Consider the following 12,285-nt stretch of genomic DNA (forward strand, 5'->3'; position numbering starts at 1 on the left):
TTCAATATTTTAAAATTATATATAATAGCTTGCTTTTTACCACAAAAAAATATATTTTTATTTATTTATTTGTTTGTTTGTTTGTTTGTTTGTTTGTTGCATTAGTGGTTTATATCTGTTTTAACACAAACCTTAATTATAGTGATATATTATAATTATATATAATAATAGCTTAATTTTCACCACAAGAAACCATAGTATTTATTTGATTGATTGATTTAAGATGTGTAAATGGTTAAAAAAAAAAGTTAATTAAAGTACTATACTTTTTTATACTTTATATTATTTGTTTATATAATTGTTTGTTTGTTTATTTAGTTGTGTGACTGGTTTATATGTTTTAACACAAACTGTTACTATAGTAATTTATTAGAATTATATATAATAGCTTAATTTCCACCACAAGAAATCATAGTATTTATTTTGTGTAAGTGGTTTATATCTGCTTCAACACAAATTGTAATTATAATAATATAATATATTATAATTATATATAATAGCTTAATTTCCATCACAATAAACAATAGTAAGTATTTTTTTTGTGCGTGTGTGTGTAAGAGGTTTAACACTATTTTAACACAAACTTTAATTATAGTAATATATTATAATTATTTATTACACGGCTCTTTGGAATGCTTGATTCTGATTGGTCAGTTGAGACATTTGCAGGTTCGTTCTTTTCAAATAATCACCGCTCCAAAGTAATAACGCATAGCCGGTACTACTTGTATGTTTAAAATCCCTCCGTGCCAACAAAGATTACCGTTTGGCGCCATCTTGTGACAAACACTGGACAACCACAATTAACAATGGAAAATTTCGACATTAATCTATTTAAATTGTCTTACTAACGTACATAGTTTGAATGTTAGTCACATGGTACTATATCGTTTCGCGAAAGGATAAAAATTAGGGGTGGGCATAGATTAATTTTTTTAATCTAGATTAATCTAGATTAAATCTTGGAATTAATCTAGATTAATCTAGATTAAAATGGCTAATTTGAATTCTGCTGAAGGCATTCAGAATATGTGTGCTACCCAAATAATGACTTAAAGTCTGGATCATAAAGCTCATAAAGCTGTTCTATGATAATTTGTTGATGAAAATAAATTATGTTCAATTAGATGTACTTGTGTTTACTAACTAACTAACAATGAAATTATTTTTTCTACCTATTAGATTGTGTTTTTTTAACGTCAACACCTACCCAGCCCATTACATGTTACACCGTACTTTTATTTTGACAGGTTGCCGTGAAGTTTCTGTGTCATACAGTATGATATGATGCTAGTTTTCTCAAATGAAACGGTAAAAGTGACACTCACAGCAGTTTTGGAGATTGAGTTTATCTGTTCATGTGAGATGAAAATGCCAAAAATTACCGGGAGCGTCACGTGTGTTTCAGTATGCGTGTAGTAAAAGCTCGTCTCCGCAATGCATACATACAGCTAGGCAAACGGAACATATCGGATTCATATTAAAACGGTCTTTTGCATTTCAGTTTTCACATACACTAGTCCATATCGCGATTTGAATTAAGTGACTGACCAACATTTGATTTATGAATCCAAAAAACGACGAATTTACGTGGCATTTCGCTATAGTAGATTCGGTTTTTATGAATGGAGGACGACGCGATCCCGTCTGTGTTTTGGCGGAGGAGACTTAAACGCGCGACCATATTCTTCGGTATACATCCGCGTTAAACTATCAAGGTGAAAGTCACCATAGCTTGCGTAGTTTAGACCCAGCTCCCAACCCAAATTTGAGAATAGATTAACGGCGATATTTTTTTTATCGCACGATAAGAGTTTCACGTTAACGCAGCACGTTAACGCCGATAACGGCCCACCACTAATAAAAATGTTAATTTAAAACAAATATGCCAATAAAAGGTTTCAAATTCATATTCATGTCCAGTTTTTTTCCTTATGTGGCAAGTAGCCGTGTAATAAGCGGGATAATGTACAGGCAGCCGGTAGTTATCGCAGAAATAAGCCCCTTCAGTGTGATACAAGACCCTCCGCTTCGCGTCGGGTCCTGATCACACTGTCGGGGCTTATTTCTGCAATAACTACCGGCTGCCTGTACATTATCCCTTACATATAATAGCCTAATTTCTTTTGTTTTATTTTATTTTATTTTATTTCTTAAAGAAACCAATGTCAGTGAAGGGCAACAGATGAAATAAAAAAAATGTGAGGAAAAGTGTTTTTTTTTTTTTGTTTTTTTTTTTTTTTTTAATTTAAAAAGCTTTCTCTTTAATGAAATTGCATTTTAGTTTTTCTGAGCAAAAAATAAATATAATTTTTTCTACGTTTTGTCAAATATGCCACTATTCTAGGTTTTGCCTATTTGTCAATAAGATTTTTTTTACTCATTTAAAACACAATAAAATGTAATATGTTACCTTATTCTTTTATATATATATTTTAATATGTACAGGGCAGAATAAGCATGTTGTTAGAATTTTACATAAATGGTGTTACACTGAATGACAACCAAATTTTGACATTTTATTCTCCAAAGGTCCTTATTTGAAACCTTAAAAGTAGACACTTGCAATTAATGTGCTTTCTATATAACTGTCTATGGTTAAGGAGTAACTTACCCTACATGCCTAATTCAACAATTTATGAGTTTAACAAAGAACTGTTTGTGCCCAAAGGTCAACAAAGGTGTCTGAACATGAAAAAATGAGCTGATTGATCAATGTGTCAGTGAAAGTGTTTTGTATTCTGTTAATAATTCTGTCTTAACCAAGGCTTTTGTGTTTCTGTGTCTGTAGCTGTGCGTGAACATGGTGAACGAGCGGATCAGGCAGTTCACCTCAGACGTGCTCTTCCAGCAGGAGCAGCAGGAATGTCTGCAGGAGGGGGTTGCCATGGAGACGCTACGCTCGCTCGGCAACCAGACAGCGGTGCTCGACTTCTTCTTCCAGGTACGCAGTCGGAACGGCTTTCCGAGAGCCGTGGAGGGAGGGCGGGAGAGAGGGAGAGGAAAGAAGTTGGAAAGCTTTTTCCCACCCTGAGGCTGTTGACCCTGTGCAAGAGCCCCTCTGTTGCCTCTTTAATTGCGGTTACTGCCATCTCTTCATTTACTGACTCCATAACGGATGTCCTCGCTGACCTGTTTTATAAAGGCTAACACACATCCAGGCGTGTCGAATTCCCTTAGGTGTCGCAAAGATGCGATAAAGCCCATCTTTTCGACTATGACTCTATTAGCCGTTTGTCAGATGTGACCATTTTATGAGTCATGAAATGACTTCTCTCTTTGGTCGAGACCAAGTGACACAGCATTTTACACACAGAAGCATGTTTTCTCTTGCCACACACACATTTGTACTTGACTTTACTACATATATTATTCTGTATACATTTGAATAGGTTTTATGACAGTCTGTTTCAAGCCTTCACACATTACTGATAAACAGCCTCCCTAGTTTATTATTCCTTATCAAAAAAATATTAGATGATGTGCAGGTATCAAATTGAAATACTATGGTACTTGGTGTCTTTGATATGCAATTTGACATTATAAAGTACTGTATATCTTAGAAACCAAACTAAAACACACCCAGAGAGTGCACGAATTCACTATGAGATGTAGGTTGGACTACTGTATGAGCACATTTAGATTTCACGCTTTCACTGTGTAATTTATTCTATTAAAATACATTTCAAATTCCCCCAAAATTCAAGATAAGGGGACAAAAAGGCCCCCGTATTACTTTAATATGTTTTTTATATTTATATAAAGAGAAAAAATAGCTGATAAAGGTAATATCACACAAAGAGTACCGTTTTTTTTTTTTCCAAATGTGATACTGATTTGTAGTGATACTGATGACACAACAGTTCTTGTTTTTGCTGTATTTCAACAACGAAAATATTTCAAACAAAACCACAGCAGAACTGTTTTTCGTCTCTGAGCAACACACAATGACGTTTTTTTGTTACTGAATCAATGAGCCGTTTGAACAAATCGATTGAATGAATGACTCAAAGACTCACTCATGCAGTGATTTGCCACCACCTACTGGAGATTTAAGGTTTATATTTAACCCTTTATAGGGCACTCCTTGAAATACTTGGAAATTCAAAAATTCAACCCTGGAGTGTTATTGGAGGTTATTACAAGACTTTAAAACTTTTGTAACTTAAAAAAATTTATGTTGAAAATTAAGGTCAATGAAGTTACCATATATGGTTCCTTGCCGGTCTATGGTAATTTCTCCCCCCCAAAAAAATTTTATATATTTTGAATGTTAGCCATATATAAAATGTAAATAAATACATAAAACAAATATAATCTTTTAAGAATATTTATTTAGGAACACTTTTCTTTTATTTACTAACATTTCATTTTTTTATTTCTTCTTTTTCATTTGTCAAAGTCACAAACTTAACAGAAAATTAATTTAGGAAATTATTTTCTTTCATTTAGGAACTTTTTTTCTTTTTCTTTTTAAGAATATTTATTTAGGAACACTTTTCTTTTATTTACTAACATTTCATTTTTTTATTTCTTCTTTTTCATTTGTCAAAGTCACGAACTTAACAGAAAATTAATTTAGGAAATTATTTTCTTTCATTTAGGAACTTTTTTTCTTTTTCATGTGTCACCATTCCAGTCCAGTCACTTAGGCAACTGCTTCATGGTACTTGACAAAGCAGTTGCGATCAGCATTGAAGCACAGGTGGACCTGACAGACCCTACAGATCATGTTTGATCTCATTATGTTCCCCTTCCTGCTGCAGTACTTGCAGGTCTGTCGGGTGGTGTAGACAGGGGCATGGAAAAGGGAGGTGTCAAACCGCACAGAATCACTTGGATTGGGGCTGCGGTGTCCCCGGACAGGCTTGGGGACATCAGCAGAGGTGCTGGGGGTGCATGAAAATGATAATCTCCTTCGGGGGCGAGACATGGCTGGGGTCTGGCTGCTGCAACTCCTGAACACCTGGATCCGGAAGTTCTTCAACGACAAGCCATCCACAGCAAGAGCCTTGATGTCCCGTCTGTACATGATCCAGGCATTTGTGAGGCAGAGATCTATTGCATATGCAAACATCCGCATGTACCACCTCTTAGATTTCATGGGGGTGCGGTAAAGGTGGACCAGCATGTCACTCTTGTCAATGCCCCCCATGTTGGCATTGTAGCTCTTGATGACAGCAGGACAGTTTACCGGTTCCTTCTTCTTGGTGTCACTGTTATATCGGTAGACTGAGGATATGGGCTCCACCCCTATGTCTGTTGACAGCAGAGTGACGACCTTATTGTCCTTCCACCTGAGGGCCAGGATCCCATCATCACTGGTGATGTAGTCATGCATACCACGAGGGACAGTCTTTTTCTCCATATCCTTGATGGACTTCAGTGGAGGCTTACCAATTTTGTTGTCCCTGGCTGTCCCTGTGTATCTGCAGTTCTTTTCTTTGAGGTATCGCACTATCTCCAGGCTGGTGAAATAGTTGTCTGCAAAGATGGCTGTGGTAGTGGAGGAGGTCATGGTACTGGCCAGGACGGAGACTATCTGGTTGGTGACACCCATTGCTTGTTGTTCAGATGTCAAGGGGACGCCATGGGCCTCCAGTGTAGTTTTGCCCTGGTATAGCACTAGGTCATGAATAAAGCCATCCTCTGAAGCCCTGGCAAACAACTTAAACCCCCATTTGTCAGGCTTGTTCTTGATGTATTGCCTCAGGTTGCCGGCTGTCTTGCCTTTGTAGGCAACCATAACCTCATCCACAGACTGCTTGGGGGTCTGTGGCTCACTCCTGAAGGCAGTAACCAGGAGGCTGAACAGTGGACGGACTTTGAAAAACCTGTCTACGGTGCCAGGGATCTGGGTGTTGTCATTAAAGTGGACAAGCCTTCTCATCAGCCTGAACCTCTTAGATGACATGAGGTTTGCAACTTGAGGGACCCTGGTCTCCATTGCCCAGTAGTCATCAATGGAAGGCAGCTCAGAAATCCCCATGTAGAGCAGGATAGCCACAAAATTCCTCATCTCATCTTCAGTGGTGGTGAAGGTGGTGTTGATGTCCTTCTGTGTTGCATACAAGTTGGTATGGTATGTTATATGCTTGATGAGTTGTGGGCTAAAGTACTTGCTAAAGTAATGAAATGGAGTCTCAATGAAGTCAGGGGGAATGTGCTGGTATTCAGGCAGGGCTTGGCTGTCCAGATCAACCTTCTTCCAGGTGGTTAGCCTGGCTGCTGGCTTCCCTTTCTTGGTGCGCCCTTTGGCTTGAGGTGCTGGCTGTTCTTCGTCCTCATTCTCGTCAATGTCATTGTCGTCATCATCGTCCTCAAGCTCCTCCACTGCAGGCCGCACACACTTCCTCTTGGTAGAGGGACCCATGTCACTAAAGCATGGAGTGTCCAGATTGTGGGCAGGTGGGATGAAGTCAGGGTCTGACACATCGTCATCTTCATAGTCGGAGCCCTCATCGTCACTGATGGTGGGGTCAGCAGGCACAACAACAACCGACCGTGCACCATAGAATAGCCGAGTAGACAGCTGCAAAAGAAAAGTGAGAATGTTTTTAAATTACCAATCCCACATTGATTTATTTGTGAAAGAAAAGAGCAGATCTACTGAAAACAAATAATACTGACAAAAATTTAAAATTTATAATAAGTAAAAAAAAAAAATAGCACTAAGAATATGTGGCACCACTTACTTTAACAGTAATAATAAACACCAATCTATGCTATAATAATATAAATTGGTTTAGTAGTAATTATTATAATAAAAACTTTTAAGTTATACATATTTCTCTATTTATGGCTTGAAAACTTTAGTAAATGGCCTATGTTTCCCACTGGATCACTGTATAATGTTATATAAACCTGTGTCAACATCTGATGGACTATTGAGTACTATCATTCTACATTATAATCACATAAATTGTAAATATATAATTAAAAAAAATAATAGCACTATAAATACTGGTGGTACCACTTATTTTAGCAGTAATGAGGCTCTCAGTAACAATAAGCACCAATATATGCCATTTAATCATAATAAAAACTATTATAAGGTAATAGGCCTACAACAGGCTAAAATGACACATATTCTACTGTTTATGGCTTGATCATTTCAATAAATGGTTTAAGTTTCACACTGGATTACTGTATAATGTTATACAAACCTGTGGCAATATTCAGTGCACTATTAAATACTATCGTCCTATGTTACATTACATAATTTGTAAAAAAACGAACAAAAAAAACTAGATATGACTATCTAGACGCATCGGGCGTATGTCTAAAAATGGACAAAATGTTACTTGAGCTAGTTTTACCTGAACGGGGCGTATGATCAAATATAATCACACCATTTTTTCGTCTTAGCGTTCTCTAATTTCTAGAAAGCCTACGCAAACAACGTCTATATCAACATGTAACACAACTATTCAACCATATAATTTGTGTGTTTTTATTAGCTTACCATTGTTTGTTTCGATGCTTTCTCTGTATTTGTAAGAGTTGACAGGAGCAAAAATAGCGTTTTACTGATTCCGGGAGCACACTGAAGTTTGAAACGCCCCCGGCAACTTCCGATTGGTCAGATGCCATGGTGTCGCGATCTGGGATATAGACTAACATCCGTTGATTGGCTGTGAGAAATCCATGTGCTTACACGACCTCATGGAAAGCGTGCAAACGTCATTGAAAATGTTCAATTAAGTGATCAAATATAGTTCTTCGCCCGATAAAGGGTTAAAGGAGAACTATTATGTCCCTGCTTACATTATGTACAGTAATAAGTCAGAGGTGTCCCCAGAATGTGTCTGTGAAGTTTCAGCTCAAAATACCCCACAGATCATTTATTTTATCATTTTGAAAATGGCCATTTTGTGTGAAAGCAGAAACACAGTGTTTTCACACATGGCTCTTTAAATGCAAATGAGCTGCTGCTCCCCGCCCCCTTTTCCAGAATAGAGCTGTGCCATTACCGCTCGTACCTCAGATACTCTGCCAAAAAAAAACATCTGTATGGTTTTGATTATCATGTCTATCACACTGAAATCGTGCGTTTTAAAGCCATATCAGTTTAAACTTGTGATAAATGGTTTTCTGAGTGCACACATCTAAAGCAAATGCACAGAAAGTGGCCGTTACATAACATGTGAGTACTAAACTAAGTACTAAAAGTTTATGTTAAAAACACACATAAGTTACAAAAACAGAGTTGATATAGTTAATCGACAGATCTAATATAGTTAATATCACACAAAGAATGACGTTTTTCTCCAAATATCAGCACGATTGCAAATGTGACCCTGGACCACAAAACCAGTCATAAGGGTCATTTTTTTAAAATTGAGATTTATACATCATCTGAAAACTAAATAAATTAGCCTTCCATGAACGTGATCCTTACTTAATACCCTAATGATTTTTGGCCTAGAAGAAAAATCAATAATTTTGACCCTTGTACTGTTGGCTATTGCTATAAATATACCTGTGTTACTTAAGACTGGTTTTGTGGTCCAGGGTCACAAATGTGATATTGATTTGACGAACAGCTCAATAAACAAGTTAATATTAAGTTACTCATATTTTAGACATAACAGTTCTTGTTTTTGTTGTATTTCAACAACAAAAAATAGTTTAATCCGTGTGTGTGTGTGTGTGTGTGTGTGTGTGTGTGTGTGTGTGTGTGTGTGTGTGTGTGTGTGTGTGTGTGTGTGTGTGTGTGTGTTTTGTTACTGAATAAATCAGCTGTTTGAACAAATCGGTTGAATGAATGACTCAGTGCAGGGATTTGATGCATTTAAGGTATATTGTCCCTTTTTGTACCCCAAATAATTTCAAATATCAGGATTCAACTTTTTTTTTTTTTAACATAAAAACATTATTTATGCATTTGTAACATGGTTAACTGAAAACTAAATGTAATAATTCAACACAAAAGATGATGCATACATATAATTACGTTAGAAACAATTGGCCTAATAAAGGTAAAAATGTCCATAAAAGATAAGATATCAACTAATTGGAAAAGTTCATTTCTGTTACTTCTGTTATTAAATCACCATACTGAATATAAAGAATATCAAAAGCTTTGGGAGTCAGCTGTCCACGGCAGTCTTAAACTTTCCAAAGTACCAGCACAATAACACCCTCAGTAAAATATTGATATCATCAAAATTGCAGAAAATATCAAAATATATTTTTTGTCATTATAACAATGTACAGTTTATTCTTATGTAGTCCTGTTTCTTTCGATGGACTGAAACAAGAGAAAATAGGGGCAAATAACACACACTTAGCTGTGTTTCTTTGTGCTTTCGCAATTTTGCTGCAGTTCTTACAATATACTATTAATTATACTATTATTACACTGTTTTTACACTGTTATTACACTGCTCTCTGAAATTCTATTTTGAATGATCAATCCATTCTTTCTTTCTTTCTTTCTTTCTTTCTTCATATTTAAGTAACTGTGTAATATGTAGGAAAGTGTACTAAACTGGTTAACTGGTTGACATAATAAAATAAACCCCTTCTGACTAAAACTTTATTTTGTGTAATTGACCATCCTACTGTACATTATTACTTCCTTATCTTGCGTCAACATCCTTCATTGTAACTCTCTGTGTGTGTGTTCCAGAAGCCCCAGGGTGTGCTGTGTATCATTGATGAGGAGAGTCAATCCCTTAGGCCATGTGAAGTCAACCTTTATAAACGGCTACAGATGCAGCTGGATTCCTCCGGTACTGACGCCATCTCCCTCACGACCAAGGATGGCAACGGGAACCCCCCACCCAAAGAACAGGGGCCATCGTTTACCGTCACTCACTACGCTGGCAAGGTGGGTTACGGGAATCTGCGAGTTCACACATGCACATGCTGAGTTCACGGCCATGTGCTCAGCCGGAGCCTCACACACAAACACGAACCCATAGTCACACACTTCCGAGAAGCCCTTCGGAGAGTCAACACGCCATGTCATGCTGAGAGTGAGGACTATTATTAGCGCTGAACTCATGTGTGTTTGTGTGTCCTCTGTTGCAGGTGACCTATGACCTGACCGGCTCACTGGACAAGAACAAGGATGTTCTTCCCCAAAACATCTTGTTTGTTATGAAAAGTAAGGAGCAGGAGTTTTGTGTTCTAGTCAACCTCTCTACTCACCATGGTAACCGTAGCTTCCATCAAAATAGCTTAGTTACTATAGTTATTGTTACTAAAATAAAATAAAAGGAAATTACATTTGCATGGAAATCACTTATTCATACCATACAAAGTTCCGAGTTTGCAGGATTTTTAAGAGAAGTCTCTTATGCTCACCAAGGCTGCATTTAGTTAATCAAAAATACAATAAAAAACTAATATTGTAAAATATTATTACAATTTAAAATAACTGTTTTCTATTTTAAAATGTAATTTGTGACCATGGACCACAAAAGCAGTCTTAAGTAGCACAGGAATATTTGTTGTACATTGTATGGGTCAAAATTATAGATTTTTTTTTTTTTTTAGGATATTAAGTAAAGATCATGTTCCAAGAAGCTATTTTGTGAATTTCCTACCATAAATATATCTAAACTTAATTTTTGATTAGTAATATGCATTGCTAAGAACTTAATTTGGACAACTTTTAAGGCAATTTCCCCAGTATTTATTTATTTATTTATTTTTTTGTACAAATTTCCCAGATTTGTAAATAGAGCTGAATAAAAGTATTAATTTATTAAGAATATATATTAATATATATGATATCCTCATGTCGTTCCAAACCCGTACAACCTTAGTTCATCTTCGGAACACAAATTAAGATATTTCTGATGAAATCTGAGAGCTTCTGACCCTGCGTAGACATTAACGCCAACTGACACGTTAAAGGCCCAGAAAGGTAATAAGGACATGGTTAAAATAGTCCATGTGACATCAGTGGTTCAACCGTTATGTTATGAAGCTTTGTGAATACTTTTTGTGCATAAAGAAAACAAAAATAATGACTTTATTCATTAATTTCTATTCTTTCGTGTCAGTCTTCAATGAGTGTTCACAAGAGTAAAGGCCGGGACACAAAAGCCAGCGGTGCTGTCGCCTGGCGTTGGCAGCGTCTGGACCAAAAAGCTGCACTTTAACAAACCGCTCAAACTCTAGCCATCTACAAACTAACATATGCATTCTGCACTTGCATGAGAGGAATTAACTGTCTATGTCAGCAGCAATCAATAGTATATATTTGTCATTCAGAAGGAGAAACTGAAACAAGAATATACAAGATATATGCAGATATACGAAACGTGAACAAAGCAGTGCTTGCTTACCATTTTGAATGTCAGTTATGTTAACAACTTTCTTAAAGGGGTCATATGATGTTGCTAAAAAGATCATTATTTTTTACTTTTTGTTTATGTGGTTTGAGGTTCAAAAAACACATTTTTCACATACTCTACATTATTGTTGCTCCTTTTTACAAAGCTCATCGCTCTGAAAAGCGTGGTGTGCTCTGATTAGCCAGCTATCCAGTGCATCGTGATTGGCCCAATACCTCAAGCGTTTGACGGAAATGTTACACCCTTTATGCTGTGTCCTGGCGTGCAAGACAAAAACAATAAAACTCATTATAAATGAGGCATTTGTTGCATCCAGTGAGGACATAATTGCTGATTATAATGACTCATACCGTGTTTTTACGCATTGTGTTGCATCACGCCGCGTTAACATAACACCATGTCTGCATTTGTGATTGTAGAAACGACAAACAAAAATCACTACTCTACACTGTTCAAAACTCACATTTGAATAGTCAGTGGCATATTCTTTAAACATATTAAAATGTACTTACAGGCTGTGAGTCAGAAGCGCCAGACTATCTTTGCAAATGTTGGAATTGCCCCAATTTATAGAAACAGCTGGCATTGTAGGCTACTCTCTCAGGTTCAGGATTATATATATATATATATATATATATATATATATATATAAAACTATAACTTAACCACTGATTTCTTGTTGTGTACTTATTTGGAAGGCCAAACAAAGTACTTTCGCAATGAGAAACATGGCATCTCCACAACATGGTGGCTGCAACAATACTACAGCTAGAATAAAAAGTACGCAACCTTTCTTTAGGTATACATTTTGCTGGTGTTATATCGAATTTCCCACACCGTGACATAGATTTGTGGGGGTACATTTGAACAACTGATATCACATGGTCTATTTTAACAATGTCCTTACTATCTTTCTGGTCCTTTAATGTGTCAGTTGCATTGCTGTCTATGCAGGGTCAGAAAGCTTTCGGAT

At 36.5% G+C, this 12,285-nt stretch overlaps 1 protein-coding gene across 1 annotated transcript in view; it reads left to right on the forward strand.

Moving 5' to 3' along the window:
- myo16 (myosin XVI) overlaps positions 1–12,285 on the forward strand; it is a 341,691-nt gene that overhangs the window by 230,677 nt on the left and 98,729 nt on the right. The window contains exons 22-24 of the mRNA XM_073846062.1: positions 2,792–2,944; positions 9,635–9,835; positions 10,039–10,114. Of these exons, the coding sequence (XP_073702163.1) occupies positions 2,792–2,944; positions 9,635–9,835; positions 10,039–10,114 (430 nt within the window). The remainder of the gene's footprint in view (positions 1–2,791; positions 2,945–9,634; positions 9,836–10,038; positions 10,115–12,285) is intronic.

Source organism: Garra rufa, chromosome 8 (assembly GCF_049309525.1).
Source record: "Garra rufa chromosome 8, GarRuf1.0, whole genome shotgun sequence".
In the NCBI taxonomy this organism is placed as follows: Eukaryota; Metazoa; Chordata; class Actinopteri; order Cypriniformes; family Cyprinidae; genus Garra; species Garra rufa.